The following is a 16,228-nucleotide window of genomic DNA, read 5'->3' as shown; positions in this document are numbered from 1 at the left end:
GAGAGGAGAGAAAGAGGGACAGAGGGAGGGGGGAGAGAGAGAGGAGAGAGAGGAGAGGGAGAGAGAGGGGAGAGATGGGGAGAGATGGGGAGAGAGAGAGAGGAGAGAGACAGGAGAGGGAGGGGGGGAGAGAGAGAGGAGAGGGGAGAGAGAGGAGAGAGACAGGGGAGAGAGGGGGACAGAGGGAGGGGGGGAGGTGAGATAAGCCAGCTTTATTGAGGTTTGTGTGTCTCCTCTCCCCTCTCTCCCTGACAGATGGCTGTAGTGTCCTGCTCAGTGTGGCCCCTGCTGTCTCCCCCAGGGCACTGAGCTGTGGCTGAGCTGAGCTCTGGGGAACTGGCCTTGAGGTTAATGAGGGATCAGCACAGTCTGCCACACTGACTTCTCCTCTCTTCTCTCTCCTCTCTCTCTCGTCTTTCCTCTCGTCTCTCTTCTCTTCTCTCTCGTCTCCATCCACTCCCCCTCTTTCTCTTTCCTCCCTCTGTCTCTCCATCTTCTCCTGATCTGTTACGGGGTGCCCTTGGCTTTTTGCTTTTTTATTTTATTTAATTGTTTTGTTTCCTCTTCATCTATTTTTTAAAATAAATCTGGGAGACATAAAAGATAATTGGAGTCCGCTGCTGTTTCGCTCGCTTCTCTATATAAATTTTATAAGCTCATTCTGACCGACGATGATAACGGAAAATTCAGGTTAGCAGCTGCGATTTAAACCCGTCTGTGGCGACACCTAGTGGTCGAGAATAAAATGATTTCAATTGAGAGTAAACAATCTTCTCAGCACTCAGACTTCAGTTTCTAATGTAAGTCCTGCCATAGCTTAATTAGTGCTTATAGTTATTTTCAGTCGCAAACAGTTAGCAGTTTTTATGTTACAAACTAAATTTTGTAGTTAATGCCCAAAGACATATGTCCTGTCTTATCTCCTGGACATAAAAGATAAGAGGAGCCGAGTCTCTTCAGTCCTGTACAGAGGATTATACTGGGGGCTGAGGAGCTGAGTCTCTTCAGTCTTGTACAGACTCGAACCCAGGGTCCCAGTGCTGTGAGGCAGCAATGCTGTCCAGGTCTAACCATGATGGCACTGAATTCATTCCCTGCTGGGGTGGTCTTTCACACTGGCTGTTGTTCTAACTTCCTCGATGTCCAATTTGTTTCATCTGGGTGTGTTCTGCATTACCATTTCTGCGGCGTTAATAATATTAACGCAATAAATAATTAAACAAGCCGACAGCTTAACGATGGTGCTGTTTACGGGGCGCGGAGCCGGAGGAAATCGTTAAGACGACGAGTGTGTCCAACCCGCAGAGCGGCCTGGGCAATTTAATTATACAGTACATACAGCGCTGCGTACACGCGCGCGCGGCGAATATATCTCCTTGATTGCCTCTTTCCAAGATCGGCTCTGGGAATTACCGGTGTGTCCGACCCCGGGAGGAGTGTGAAGGGAATATTAACGAGGAGATGTCAGAGAGGGAGAGCGGAGTGAATTCGGGGGCAGGGTGAGAGGAGAGGGACAGCAGTTTCCACTGCTACCTGAACCCGAAAAAAAAAAAAAAAAAAAAACAACAGACCAATTCTTTATTTCACCTTTTTAATTCACAAAGCGCAACACCACAAGAGAGCCTTGTCTCCCTGGCAAAGGATTGAAAAAGTGCATCAGTATTTCTGAGACAAAACTCCACCAACAGATAACACACTAAAGAAGGATTCTCTTGCCAGATAAAAGTATATTTTTAACGATATGTGTGATTGTCTCTTTTCCTTTGATAAAATATTCTCTGGCAGAAACAGCCTTTCTTTTCCTTCTCATCGCAGATCTGGCATTTCATTTGCATATACAATGTGAAGAAGAAAAAAAGCAATCAAAACCAGTGCCTGTAGAATAAACCCTGACGATTGTGACAGCAGTAGCAGACGGTAAAAGATCAGTGCAACAGCTCTAGATAATGTTCCACAGCTCCGGATCAAACCCCTCCATGTTGTGTGTCAGGGTACAGTCACCCCTGGCACCTCTTCAGCTCTAGATAATGTTCCACAGCTCCGGATCAAACCCCTCCATGTTGTGTGTCAGGGTACAGTCACCCCTGGCACCTCTTCCACTTCTTGGCCCGTGCTTAGTCCTAGATCTGGGGTGTCCAGCCCAGCCCCAGGGGAGCCCGTAATCCTAACCTCACTGCAATCTGCTCTTCAAGCAGACGTCTTTATTAAATTTAGTAACAGATCGTTTTGAGCATGAATCTAAAAAACTATAAGTCACTCACTTAATCGATCAGTAAATTCTACTTCTCTCCTAATCTTTAGAATAGAGGGGATTTCAGGAGGACCAGTAAGAGCCCTGTGCTAGACCCCCGTTCCAGGCTCGATTCCCTCCTCACGGCCTGCGGACCCAGATGGAGGAGAGTCGCTCTAGGCCAGCGTCCAACCCCTCCCGTCCCTCAAGTCGGCCGTTCTACAGCGAGTCTCCACAGCTCCCCCGCCTGGCAGCCTGGAGTTCCTGGCTCTAGACCCGCCCCTGCAGCTCAAGAGCTCCCCGATCCGCTACCTGCCACTCTAGAACAGCCCCGCGGCTCTGACTGTGCAGAAGAACAGAGTCCAGTCAGCACCCTGCGTGAAACCCGGAAGATAATCACATATTTCAAGAGCGAAAGGAAAGAGCCTCAATCTCATCTCTTTTTAACGGCGATGAGCCCCCCAGGACTGCCCCCCCCAGCTGGAAGACAGGTGTCCTGAAGACCGAGGTCCTGCAGAAGGAGGAGGAAACACAGATGAGTGCGGTCCGTCCCACAGTCCAAGTGTTCATTACCCCTCTCCCTCTCACTCCTCCCCCCACCCCCTCACCGGTCAGACCAGGGGCTGGGTGTCTCCCACAGTGGAGGACAGGGACTCCACACTGCTCCTGTAGATGGGCTTCTTCTGTGAGTGATCGTCACTGAGAGAGAGAGAGAGAGAGAGAGAGAGAGAGAGAGAGAGAGAGAGAGAGAGTGAGACAGACAAGCTGGGGACAGAGAGACACAGACAGGGGACCCTGCCCGTCTCTCAGCCATGTTCTCTGAAGTGCTGTTGATTGTGTCCGCTTTAGCAAGACTAATTCAGCAGTCAGTGAAGCGCCATGAATTGGAACTACTAAAGACAGGAGCAGAGAGACAGAGACAGAGACACGGGTACACGGTCACCTACATGGGCCCCTTGCTGGCCCTGTGCTTGCTGCGCCGGTACAGACAGACGGACAGGCCCAGCGCCAGCAGCAGCAGTCCAGCTGCCGGGACTGATGTCATCAGCACGAGACGGCCCTGCGCGGACTGGAGCCAGGGGAGCTCTTCCTCTGCGTGACCCCAAAAACCACATCCATCAGAACCCCCATCCTGACACACAGAGACCCCCCCCCCCCCCCCCAAGACCGCCCCCTCAGCCCCTCCCACCAACCTGTGCCACACCCTGCAAACCCCCCCCCCGCCTCTTCTGTGGAGACCCCCCCCCCCCATCTGTGAGGATCACAGGGCCGGATTCCGGAGAACTGCACGGATTTAGACAGCCTGAGGCTTCTTCTGCCCCAGCTCTTAACGAGCTCACACATCAATTAGTGACTAATCTCACCTGGAGACAAGGCCCCTGGGGCGTGGTCACCCTGCTCCCCCACCCCCTGTCCCCCCAGACCCTTGGCAGTGGTGAGCTAGCAGCGCCCCCACCTGGCACCACGAAGATCTGCAGGGAGCGTCTCTTGACCAGAGAGGAGACGGAGGGGTGTTGTGCCGTACAGGTATATGTCCCAGAGTCCTCGTCTCGAACCCTGCGCAGCTTCAGCTTGCTGGACAGCTCCATCCAGTCATCGCCCTGCAAGCAGAGGAGAGGAGTTGGGGGGGGGGGACAAGACTGAGCCACTGCCACCCCCCTTATTTGCAACACAGTGGAACAGTCCCTTATTCCCCACCCCCTCATAATGGTCCAGTCTGCGTCAGCATCTACAACAGGCCCTACAGGCCTGGAACAGCAGTGCTGAGTTGTGGGTTTGAACATGCTGCAGTGGGCCTCTGCCTGCTGCTGCAGCTCTCAGTCACGCACTAGAGGGCAGCATCGCACAGCGGCGCAGGGCTCACTGCTGAGGGAGACCGGACCCAGGCAGCACAATAAGGCCTTTATCTCGAGGGAGACATTTCAGGGGAAGAAAAGCTTTGAATGTGATTTCTGTGCGAGGAGAGAGTCAGAGACAGGGAGGAGCTCTGCATGAGGGAGGCTGGGATTCACCAGACAGAGAGACAGCTGCAGTGTAAGTGCTATGGAGAGAGAGAGAGAGAGAGAGAGAGAGAGATCGACAGGCAGGCAAGGAGACGGCTCCAGTCTCACCTCTTTGCTCCAGGAGAACTGCGGCGTCTCGGAGGCCGAGGTCGAGCACTCGACCTCCACGTCGCCCCCTACAGCCACGCGCAGCTCCTGCAGCTGGCCGGAGAAGCGGCTGTAGAAGCTGCTGTCCTTGTAGATGGACAGTTCCCTCATGTCTGTGTGGGGGGGGGGGAGACAGGGCAGAGGCAGGTCATGAGACAGAGAGCTCACAGCACACACACCCACTCTGGACCCACTCTGGACCCACTCTGGACCCACTCTGGACCCACTCTGGACCCACTCTGGACCCACTCTGGACCCACTCACAGTGCACGGGGACGGACAGGCTGTTGGAGACGCTGGAGCTGTTGCTGGCGCTGGGCCCAGTGTCGTTGGCATTGGAACGGTCACGGGCGCAGCGGTAAGGGCCACTGGTCCAGCTCTGTACCGCGGGGATGTGGAGCTGCAGGCGGCCCTCAGTCCGGGTCACATTCACTTCGAAGAACCAGCACCGGAAGTGCCGGGCCTGGTCCAGGCGGTACCAGGAGCCCATGTACTGCAAGAGACCAGACACAGTGAGGCGGGCGGTCAGTCAGGCAGTCAGAGAGCCAGTGAGGCGGTCAATCAGTCAGGGAAGTGATCAGGGTATCTGACAGATCAGCGGAAATGTTGTCCGAGCAGGTAGCACTGACCCGAGAGTATTTCTGGAAATACACTCCACTCATGTCCGACTCCGGGTCAGAGAGACATTCCAGACTGATAGACTGACCCTCCAGCACTGGGCCAGCTGGACCCTTCAAGACCAGAGAAGGAGAACCTGACAGAGATACAGAGAGAGATAGAGGGGTTAATACAGACACACTGACTGGACACTCCAGTACATTAACACTGCACTGAGAGAGAGAGGGGTTAATACAGACACACTGACTGGACACTCCAGTACATTAACACTGCACTGAGAGAGAGAGGGGTTAATACAGACACACTGACTGGACACTCCAGTACATTAACACGGACTTTGTTCACGTCACAGAAACTGTTACACAGGAGAGCGCGGAGACCAGCATCCATTGGCAGAGACGAGATCTGCGCAGAGGCCGGCAGGAATTTCCACCCCTCGTCTTCTGTGGAAAACAGGGGCTTCCCACTCGCAGATCTCGACCCCACCACCACGCTGTCCCTCCCACACGCGAGCCGAAACCGAAAGTCACCGGAGCCCGGGAAGTCTCCCGGCGAGACCGTGGCTTCGCCGCTGCAGCTCAGCTGGTCACCCGCCCCGTGACACAAACACGCGGGTCATCGCGGGTTTCACGCGCGACTCGTCTGTCCCGTGCGGCTCTGAGGACCCGCCACCCCCCCCAACCGACACAATCAATTCAATTTCGAATCAATTCAAGGTGCTTTACTGGCATGACCGAGTGAGTTACATCCGTGTTGCGAAAGCAAAACCAATACAATTGACATAAAAACAAAGAGTTTCCAGACACACTACAATGTCACTACACACCGCGGGGACCTACAACCAGCGGCCCGGAACCTCCCGGGTACTTCCTCACTTCCGCCCGCTCGTCCCCGTCCGCAGGTACCGGTCCGGCCAGGCGGAAGTCAGAGCGGTCTCTACCTGCGCACTTGGGAACCTCCCCCAGCCGAGCCGAGCAAGAAGCCCTTTCATCATCATTATCATCAAGTCGCCTCGGCAGCCCAGTATTGCGCCAGTACAAGTTCAACGAACTTTCCTGCCCGGTTCTGGTGTCGAGTGGTTCGCCCCGGCTCGGTTTCCGAAAGACGGCTCTGACGGGCGAAGGAGCCGCGACCTCGGCCGGTTCCGAGGTTAATATCCGAGCGCCGTGTCTGGACCGGGACCCTTGCGCGAGCAGGGGAGGTTCCGAAAGCGAACGGTACCGCCTTCGTGCCGGCACTTGTGTTCGGGTCTCCGAACAGGAAGAAGGGCTCACAGACCAGCAGACCTCCTGGAAGTGCAATGCTCGGAACCGGATCCAAATGCGATTCTTTCCCCAAGCCTGCTGTGGGTCACCCAATTATGCCTTTCAGAACCGGCTGCGAAACGACCTTAAACCACCGCGATAAAGCGACCCAGTTACTCTACTCCGGCTGTCCGGACAGCAGACAGATTCTGCGGTTCTACAGTTCTGGCCGGATCCGGCCGGAGAGAGCTCACCGCATGACCCGGGAAGAGCCAGCAGGCCCAGGAGCGCCAAGAGGAGAAAGGTTCTCATGGTTTGCGTTCGGTCCGGTCGGTCTCGGAAACTGCGCAAGTATGAAGCAGGAAGTGTCTACTCCAGATTATATATCGAGCCGCAAGACCCGTCTTCCGCAAACAAGACTCTCTCCGCCCTGCCTGCACAATTAACACGCCTAATTAGCAATTATAACAGCACCAGAACATGAACATCAGAATCAAAATGTGCATTTTTTTTTTACTTAGGCAAACGTAACCTCTCCCATGTTTCAATAACCGGACGATCAAATTAATTTGTTTCGGTAAATATTTTTGCTATATTTGACGTCAGGTATAACTTTTTTTTTCTTAGTTATACAAGCTGCCCTCCAATCACAACGCAAGGAATCCGTGACGTCATGCGTTGCCAGACTGTCCTATAAAATGTAAATTGTGTGACCTCATTTAATCCCCTCAATTAGCAGGTATTATGAACGATGTGGCGTGTTATGACACCACAAAATTAGATGGGGATTAGATGGGATGCTGGATTCACACACTCTAGAGTATCTGTAATTTTACATTAATACTCCTTCATCACCATCATCATCAGAGCTGTAGAGTAACTGTAGAGACACTCAGTCCAGCTCATCTGTATCTTCACACTAACACTCCTTCATCATCATCAGAGCTGTAGAGTCACTGTAGAGACACTCAGTCCAGCTCATCTGTATCTTCACACTGACACTCCTTCATCATCATCAGAGCTGTAGAGTCACTGTAGAGACACTCAGTCCAGCTCATCTGTATCTTCACACTGACACTCCTTCATCATCATCCTCATCAGAGTTGTTAGTGAAGAAGAACCTGCCCCCCCTCTGTGCTTCGCTTCGCTTGCGTCCGTCAGCCGCGTGGCAGAACCGCGGCTCCTCGCGCTCGAGGTCTCGGGTGTCGCTGATGCGGCTGCGAGCCGGGGTCAAAGGGCAGGTCTGGACAGGCCTCAGCTGGGCACAGCCTGCCGGTGGGACGAATCGGGTCTGCAGGTGTGCGACAGCCTCGGTCATGAAGCCTCATTAAGAAACGAATCCCAGCAGCGACGCGGTGGTGTGGGACCTTGGCCAGCTCCCGGGGTGCTGTCTGTCTGTCTGTGTGTGTGTGTGTGTGTGTGTGTGTGTGTGTGTCTGTGTATCCATGGACGCAAATTCTTTAGTGGGAACAAATCTTCATCCCAGTATGAATTAGTGCCTAATTAGCTAATTAGATGAAGAATCCTGGTGTTAGTGTGTACGTGTGTCACTGTGTGTGCATCAGTGTGTGTGTGTCTTGTGTAGTGAACAGACTGTGGAGCTCAGTGTGTATGAGTGTGTGTGGCGGCGAGACAGCACCTGGCGTGGCTTCTGAGTGGCGTCGTGCTTCAGCGGTGCGTCGGCCAGGAGAGTGATCCCCCCAACGCTGCTGTGACCCGCGGGTCTGACGCCACACAGCCCAGCAAAGACAAACCCATCCATCAGGTCACCACACCAGTAACTGGCCTGGTTTTATAAAGCAGAGTAGCTGCTATTGTGTTGAAGAATGTGGACAGCAAACACACTGTCCCTCCAGGACCAGGACTGGACAGCCCTGCAGACACACTGACCGACCCTCCAGGACCAGGACTGGACAGCCCTGCAGACACACTGACTGTCCCTCCAGGACCAGGACTGGACAGCCCTGCAGATACACTGACCGGCCCTCCAGGACCAGGACTGGACAGCCCTGCAGACACACTGACCTGTCTCTCCAGGATCAGGACTGGACAGCCCTGCAGACACACTGACCTGTCTCTCCAGGATCAGGACTGGACAGCCCTGCAGATACACTGACCTGTCTCTCCAGGACCAGGACTGGACAGCCCTGCAGACACACTGACCTGTCTCTCCAGGACCAGGACTGGACAGCCCTGCAGACACACTGACCTGTCTCTCCAGGATCAGGACTGGACAGCCCTGCAGATACACTGACCGGCCCTACAGGATCAGGACCGGACAGCCCTGCAGATACACTGACCAGCCCTACAGGATCAGGACCGGACAGCCCTGCAGACACACTGACTGACCCTCCAGGACCAGGACTGGACAGCCCTGCAGACACACTGACCTGTCTCTCCAGGATCAGGACTGGACAGCCCTGCAGATACACTGACCGGCCCTACAGGATCAGGACCGGACAGCCCTGCAGACACACTGACCTGCCCTCAGTACTGCATTCGCCTGGCCTAGCCTGTAGTGATGACACCCAGTAATGGCAGCCCGGTGTCTGTGTGAAGCTGGTAGCTGGTCTTTATTGTCATTAGTGAGCAGAAAACAGGAGAGGAGCAGGACTCAAAAGAACAGAAGGGTCCGATTACAGAGAACATCGGCCACAGTGAGAAAGAGAGAGGAGGAAGAGAGAGGGAGAGACAGAGGAGAGAGAGGGGAGAGAGAGAGGAGGAAGAGAGAGGGAGAGAAAAGGAGAGAGAGGGGAGAGAGAGAGGAGGAAGAGAGAGGGAGAGAAAAGAAGAGAGAGGGAAGAGAGAGAGGAGAAACAGAGAGAAAGAGACAGAGGAGAGAGAGAAATTTAAGCGCAGGTATGTGGAAAGAATCTGAGACCAAGCATGTATTAAGTAAGAAGAGCTGTAAGGATCTTTCTACTGAACAGCACAGACCATCTTGTAACACTTTCCACTGAACTCCATGAACACCAAGCGCTCAACACTCCAGGGGTGTGTTAAATACATAGTTTTAAGGATTTTTTTACTGCACACTGTAATGCCCAGAGCACTGTGTAACACTTGTGAATGGACTTCACATGAGCCGTTCTGTCTGCGAGACTAGTACAAAAACAGAAAAACAAACACTACTTGTCATCTCTTTGGGTGTCTAAATCTACCTGAAGATCTGAAATGACACTGCTCCGCCAACCCTCCACCCTGCTCCTCCGCCAGCACTGAGTCAAGTTGATTATATAATAACTTCGGAGATAATAACCAAGGTGTGCTGGAGTGTGCCGAGATGGAAAGGAACAGGCTGACTGCTCTGGGGGGGAGGGGTCTGAGCTGGAGCTGACTGTGCCGGAGAGCACTGCGCTGGAGGGGACTGCGCCGGAGAGCACTGCGCTGGAGCTGACTGCACTGGAGCTGGCTGCACTGGAGAGCACTGCACTGGAGCTGACTGCGCCAGAGAGCACTCCGCTGGAGTGGACTGCGCTCTAGAGCACTGTGCTGGAGCTGACTGCACTGGAGCTGACTGCACTGGAGAGCACTCCGCTGGAGCTGACTGCACTGGAGAGCACTGCGCTGGAGCTGACTGCGCCAGAGAGCACTCCGCTGGAGTGGACTGCGCTCTAGAGCACTGCGCTGGAGCTGACTGCACTGGAGCTGATTGCGCTGGAGGGGACTACACTGGAGGGGACTGTGCTCGAAAGCACTGCGCTGGAGAGGACTGCGCTGGAGGGAACTGCGCTGGAGCTGACTGCACTGGAGGGGACTGCGCTGGAGGGGACTGCGCTGGAGGGGACTGCACTGGAGGGGTCTGTGCTGGAGGGGTCTGTGCTGGAGCTGACTGCGCTGGAGGGGTCTCTGCTGGAGCTGACTGCACTGGAGGGGTCTGTGCTGGAGCTGACTGCGCTGGAGGGGTCTGTGCTGGAGCTGACTGCGCTGGAGGGGACTGCGCTGGAGGGGACTGCACTGGAGGGGTCTGTGCTGGAGGGGTCTGTGCTGGAGCTGACTGCGCTGGAGGGGTCTCTGCTGGAGCTGACTGCACTGGAGGGGTCTGTGCTGGAGCTGACTGCGCTGGAGGGGACTGCGCTGGAGGGGACTGTGCTGGAGCTGACTGCGCTGGAGGACCCCGCTTCTCTGTCACATCACTGAATTGTCACAATTTGGGAACGTCTGGTGGCCGGTAAGCAGGCGGAATGACCCTTCACTCCTGGAGGGCAACAGGCGGCTGCCTTCAGCCAGCAATCAACTTAATTGCTTAACTGGCTGATACCTGAACAAGTGCTCCCAGGGGACCGGGGGTCAGTGGGACTCCCCTGGATGGACGAGGGCGTCTCGGGTCCAGGGGTGGTGAGGAATCCTGGGGACCAGCAGACCCCAACAGCGAAGGGACTCCCTGAATCCGAGAGAGATGCGTAACTCCACAGACAGACCTCAACTGGACTAATTACTACATTGACTTCGTTAGGGGGCAGGGTCATTTAAAAATGGCTCTTCAGAGCCTCCGGGGCAACAAGCGAACGTTAAAGGCACACTGGGGTTCGAACAGCTTGGAGTAAAACCGCCCAAGACAATATATACAAGATAAATTAGTTGCTGTTAATTCTTACTGCGCTTTTAAAGGCCTCGCATTAAGGTTATTTGTATTAGAATACATGTACAGAACACTGTTCCCAACGTAAGCAGGGAAGAAGGAGCTGGAGCGAGCCGGCTGGGACAGAGGACAGCTGGGGAGGACATGTCCAGTCTGGGGCTCCAGCCCGCCTGCAGTCCTCACACAGAGGGGTCTCTCAGCACGTTTCCAAATGTCTCAGAGCCACCAGAATTCTGCAGCTGTGCCATCCTAGAACTGTTCCCCTCCTTTCGGAAAGGAAGGCAGACGGGTGGGAAGGTCCCGTTGGGCGCCCGGCTGCGCAGCCCGGAGTCTCTGCCGGCCGCCCGCGGGCTGGTCCCGGGAGGAGCCGCGGCTCTGCGCGCCTCGCCCTTCTCACTGGTCGATATCCAACTGCTGTTCCCACTCCAGCCACTAGGCGTCGCTGCGAGACCACACACACAGGATCAGCTTTGGTTTGTACTGTCTGCGCATTTATCCGCCACAGGAAACAGGCACAGGCCAGAGGAGACGGAGACAGAGACAGCAGGAGTTAGAGACAGACAGAGGGGCGAGAGAGGGGTAGAGAGACACAGTAAAATAGAGAGGGGGGCAGAAAAAGTGAGAGACAAGCAGAAAAACAGGCATAGAGAGAGAGACAGGAGAGGACAGTGAGAGGGAGAGGGAGACAGGAAGTCAGGCATAAAGAGAGACATTAATTCAGACTTTGGTCATGCCAATAAAGCTCTTGAATCTGGGACACAAAGAGAGAGGCAGACACAGGCAGAGAGACAGCCTGGTCATGTCAACTGTGTCAATAAAGCTCTGGAGTCTGAGAGCCAGAGACACAGAGGGACAGAGAGACTCCCACGGTCGGAGGGGTGAAGGGACTGTCCTGTCGTTCCTGGGGAGGGTGGGGCAGTGCTGTGGTCAGTGTCACTCAGTCACAGGCAGACTGTGACCCCAGGAACTCTCAAGCTCCTTGAACGGTCGGAGCGGTCGGGGTCTTGTTCGGAGGGGGTGGGGGCGCCCCTCCAGGGTCAGTCGCTGGCTCATCCGCTCTCAGACTGTCCAGGGTCTCTGCTCCATGAGGGCTGTGCTGGACCCCCTCCTCTTCCTCAATCCCTCTTCCTCTCTCCGGCTCTGGCCTGTCGGAATAACTCCTGCTGTCTCTCCCCTCACACTAGACCAGCCCTGCACCCACCCTCTCTCTCCTCTCTCTACACTCCCTCTTGCCCTCTCCTGCTCCTCTCTCTCCCTCTATACTCCCTCTCCTCCTCTCTCAACACTCCCTCTATCTCTCCATCTACACCTCCTCTCCTCTCCCTCTCTTTCTTTCCCTCTCTCCCTCCCCGCCTCTCCTCTCCCTCTACACCTTCTCTCCTCCTCCCTCCCTCTCTCTTTCCCTCTCTCTCCCTCTCCTCTACACCTCCTCTCCTCCTCTCCCTCTACACCTCCTCTCCTCCTCCCTCTCTCTCCTTCTCCTCTACACCTCCTCTCCTCCTCTCCCTCTACACCTCCTCTCCTCCTCCCTCCCTCTCTCTCTTTCCTTCTCTCTCTCCCTCCCTGCCTCTCCTCTCCTCCTCCTCCTCCTGGTCGGCGTAGTGCTGCAGTTTCTGGTGCCGGTTGCGGGAGAGGGCGTCCCGGAACCGCAGGCCGCAGTCCTCGCAGGCGTAGGGCAGCACCGGCGCGGGCGGGGCCACGGGCGGGGCCGGGGGCGAGCTGGGGCCGGGCGCGGAGTCCGGAGCGATCCCGTGCACCGTTTTCTGATGGAAGCGGATGCCGGAGCGGTTGGAGAAGCCCTTCCCGCAGGCGGCGCACAGGTAGGGCCGCTCGCCGGTGTGGATGCGGCAGTGGATCTTGAGCGCCCCCGACTGGGTGAAGCACTTGCCGCAGTGCGGGCAGCGGTAGGGCTTCTCGCCCGTGTGCGTGCGCTGGTGCGCCCGGATGCCGGCCAGGTGGGGGAAGCCGCGGCCGCAGTAGGAGCAGACGTAGGGCCGCTCGCCGGTGTGGATGCGCCGGTGGATCTTCAGCGCCCCCGACTGGCTGAAGCTCTTGCCGCAGTCCTGGCAGGCGTAGGGCCGCGCGCCCGTGTGCACGTGCAGGTGGACGCGCAGGTTGCTGTTGCTGTTGAAGGCGCGGCCGCACTCGGCGCACAGGAAGCCGCCGGCCTTGGAGGCGTGCGCGGCGCGCTGGTGCTGCAGCAGCTGGCCGGGCCGGGCGAAGGCGGCGTGGCAGTGCATGCAGGGGTGGCTCTGCCCGCCCTCCTGCTGGGCGTGGCCCTGCTGGTGCCGCAGGAGCTGGGCGCAGCTCTGGAAGCCGCGGTGGCAGGACAGGCAGGGGAAGGGCGCCGCGTCCCGGGCCGGACCGGTCTGGTTCCGTGGCGGCGGGTGCTGCTGCTGGTGGGCCGGGCTGTGCTTGGGGCTGGGGCAGACGTCCGGGTCGTGACGGCTCTGCTCCGATCTGGGCGGGCAGACGCCGGCGCCGTCGTCCAGAGTCAGGCCCAGACCCAGGCACAGGCCCAGGCCGACAGAACCGGCGCCCACCTCCTTGGCCTGCATCTGGACCTCCTGGCGCCGGCTGGACTGGACCCGCGGCTGGGGGAGCCCGCTGTCCCGGGTCTTCAGGTTCTGGATGGCGAAAGGGCAGCCAGGACAGGAACAGGTCCGGTGCTGGACTGGAGGGGGAGACGGGGGGGGGCGGTGGGTTACAGCAGTTTCTGCTAAAAAAATAACGAAAAGGAGCAAAACGTAGAAAACAGACTTATAGTGGAGATGTCCAGCTGAAAAAAAACAAAGATCAATTATGAGTAAATTGGAGGAGTTGCTCCTCCAGGGGATGGAGACTCTGCTGTGGTCCTGCAGTGCTGTCAGTGAGAGCTGTCTCTCCTCCAGGGGATGGAGACTCTGCTGTGGCCCTGCAGTGCTGTCAGTGAGAGCTGTCTCTCCTCCAGTGGATGGAGACTCTGCTGTGGTCCTGCAGTGCTGTCAGTGAGAGCTGTCTCTCCTCCAGTGGATGGAGACTCTGCTGTGGTCCTGCAGTGCTGTCAGTGAGAGCTGTCTCTCCTCCAGTGGATGGAGACTCTGCTGTGGTCCTGCAGTGCTGTCAGTGAGAGCTGCGTCTCTCCTCCAGTGGATGGAGACTCTGCTGTGGCCCTGCAGTGCTGTCAGTGAGAGCTGTCTCTCCTCCAGGGGATGGAGACTCTGCTGTGGTCCTGCAGTGCTGTCAGTGAGAGCTGTGTCTCCTCCAGGGGATGGAGACTCTGCTGTGGTCCTGCAGTGCTGTCAGGGACTGTGGACACAGGCCCTTATTTTCCCTGGACAGTCCAGGAATTGTAGGTATAAAGCTGAGTGGTTTCACAACTGATGCTCAATGAGAGAATGGGTGTAAAGCAGAACGATAACAGGAGACCTGACAAGTTTATGCAGGTTGCTGTGTCACTTACAGTGCTGGCTGCTGTTGGTGCTGCTGCTGTCGGACCCCGGCTCGGCCCCAGCTCTCTCGGCCTCCCGCATCTGCTCCAGCGCCCCCTGCAGGCTGTAGCCGACCTTGCAGTGCTCGAGCTTCAAGCCGGCCTGGGGGCTGGGGTAGGCAGGCTTGCCCTGGGACGAGGCAGGGGCCTTGAGCCCCAGGGCGTCAGGGGCAGCGCCCTCCCAGGTGCCGCGCAGCGCCTCCTGCTGGCCGCCGTCCTTCATGGGCGCAGAGGCCATGAGGTCGCCGATGAACTGGTGCATCTCCAGCCAGGAGCAGGGGCCCCGCTGAGACAGGGGCAGCGGCAACAAAAGACGAAAAATCCTGGTTATTCCCAAAACACCAGCCACTGAGAAACAGGGACCCCACAGTCTGCTCTGCTGAGGGCCCCGCACTTTCCAAGAAACCACCAACGAGCACAGAACAGCCACCCTGTTGCTCTTTCCCTGTGTCCAACCAGAACAGGGGAGCAGGACCTATCCCAGCATGCAGCAGGCACAAGGCGGGGTACCCCCTGGGTCCCCCGGTCTGGGCACCGGGCCGCCGCAGTCACAGACGCGCACACACCAGGGCTAGTATTTCCAGGAGCCCATTAACCCACCAGCAGGGTGGAGCACCCAGAGGAAAAGCCCAAGGGAGAACATACAAACTCCACACACACAGCACCCCAGGAATTGAGCCTTGTCCCCAGCGCTGACAGACAGGCCAGCAGGACAGCTGTCGTATTATTATTATTAGTAGTAGTAATAGTATTATCATCTCGCCTTCTCTTGCGAGCTCCTGACGCAAAGTCACAGCTGGCCCGGCCCGAGAGAGAGAGGGACTCTCATCTCAGGCTCGCCCGCCGGCCACCCACACGCCGGGCCGAGCCGGGCCGAGCCGAGCCGCAGCCGGTACCGAGCGGTCCGCAGGCTGGCGCCGCTGGGAGCCGAGCCGGGCAGCGACGGCACTGCGGCCAGATGCTTCCCCGCCCCGACAGCCGCGGCCGTCACAAGATGGCTCAGAGCCTCCCCTCCGCCGAGCCCCGGGTGAAATTGAGCTGTTCTTCCCATTTCTCTGAGTGCGGACGAAGCTAAAATGCATCTCGGTTCTGTCTGGGAGGGTTCTGCTCTGTGGCCGGTTCGGGCGGAACCTCTGAGCCCAGCGACTCCTACTTACGGTGACAGCGGTCGGCAGGAAACAGTCTTTGTCCATTTGGAAAGAGAACATGAGGTTTCTAGTTGCTCTTTCTTCTTGGAAACGTTTTTTTTTTTCCCTTTTTTGGCGTGTGTATTTCTCTCTCTAAACCGTAACCGCTAATCCAGATATGTAGCAGAAATGTGCGTGTTTTCCGAGAGGAGGCCGGGCCGGAGGAAAAGCCAGGCCGCCTGATGTTGTCTTAATATTTTTAGCTATCCTTCACGATTCAAAACTTATTCACAGCCTCGGCCCATCCCCCTCAACTCTCTGGACTGTTATTATTATTACTGTAGCTACACACATTCTTCCGGGTCCCCTTGTCATGTGACACAATTTGTAGTTTTTTTATGCTGCTGATGCCTACAACTCCCATCGCTCTTTTTACCAGCCCGCCAAACGCGCAGTGAAGGATGGAAAATGTAGTTTTTGTTATAAAGGTCGGGCATTAGGCGTTTAATGCTCGGTTGAGTAGCGATATTGGCAAATAACTGACAAAACTGTATTCCACAATGACCGAGCCGAAAGAAGAAACTCCCGGGTCAGCTATTCTGTGGTTGGTTCCAACGTGTGGTGCCTGTATGTGTGGAACTTCATGTTCCTTTTAGCTGAATTCAAGCTGTATTATCCCCAGCAAGGAACTCTGCTGTACAGCACACAACACTACAGCCAAGACAGACAGCGAAAACATCACCAACGAAAGGCGCCAGGACAGCAGTGCTTCAGGAGAAAAGAGCTGGCTGTTTGAGAGTGAGCTTGC

At 56.3% G+C, this 16,228-nt stretch overlaps 2 protein-coding genes across 2 annotated transcripts; both read right to left on the bottom strand.

Moving 5' to 3' along the window:
* Positions 1-1,577: 1,577 nt before the first annotated feature.
* Positions 1,578-6,674, bottom strand: LOC148814977 (uncharacterized). The gene is made up of 8 exons (XM_088905545.1): positions 6,497-6,674; positions 5,010-5,134; positions 4,645-4,873; positions 4,342-4,493; positions 3,687-3,831; positions 3,178-3,322; positions 2,839-2,929; positions 1,578-2,741 (listed from the first exon to the last, which is right to left on the bottom strand). Exons 1-7 carry the CDS (start codon positions 6,552-6,554, stop codon positions 2,842-2,844), a joined length of 942 nt encoding a protein of 313 aa, XP_088761671.1. The 5' UTR covers positions 6,555-6,674; the 3' UTR covers positions 1,578-2,741; positions 2,839-2,841.
* Positions 6,675-12,272: 5,598 nt separating this feature from the next.
* Positions 12,273-15,628, bottom strand: LOC148814976 (uncharacterized). Its single transcript, XM_088905534.1, has 3 exons — positions 15,451-15,628; positions 14,267-14,579; positions 12,273-13,498 (listed from the first exon to the last, which is right to left on the bottom strand). The coding sequence occupies exons 1-3, from the start codon at positions 15,499-15,501 to the stop codon at positions 12,333-12,335; spliced, it is 1,530 nt and encodes a 509-aa protein (XP_088761660.1). The 5' UTR covers positions 15,502-15,628; the 3' UTR covers positions 12,273-12,332.
* Positions 15,629-16,228: the final 600 nt, after the last annotated feature.

The sequence above is a fragment of the Atractosteus spatula genome, chromosome 25 (assembly GCF_055471065.1).
Source record: "Atractosteus spatula isolate fAtrSpa1 chromosome 25, fAtrSpa1.hap1, whole genome shotgun sequence".
NCBI lineage: Eukaryota > Metazoa > Chordata > Actinopteri > Semionotiformes > Lepisosteidae > Atractosteus > Atractosteus spatula.
This window is presented reverse-complemented; position numbering and strand designations above follow the sequence as displayed.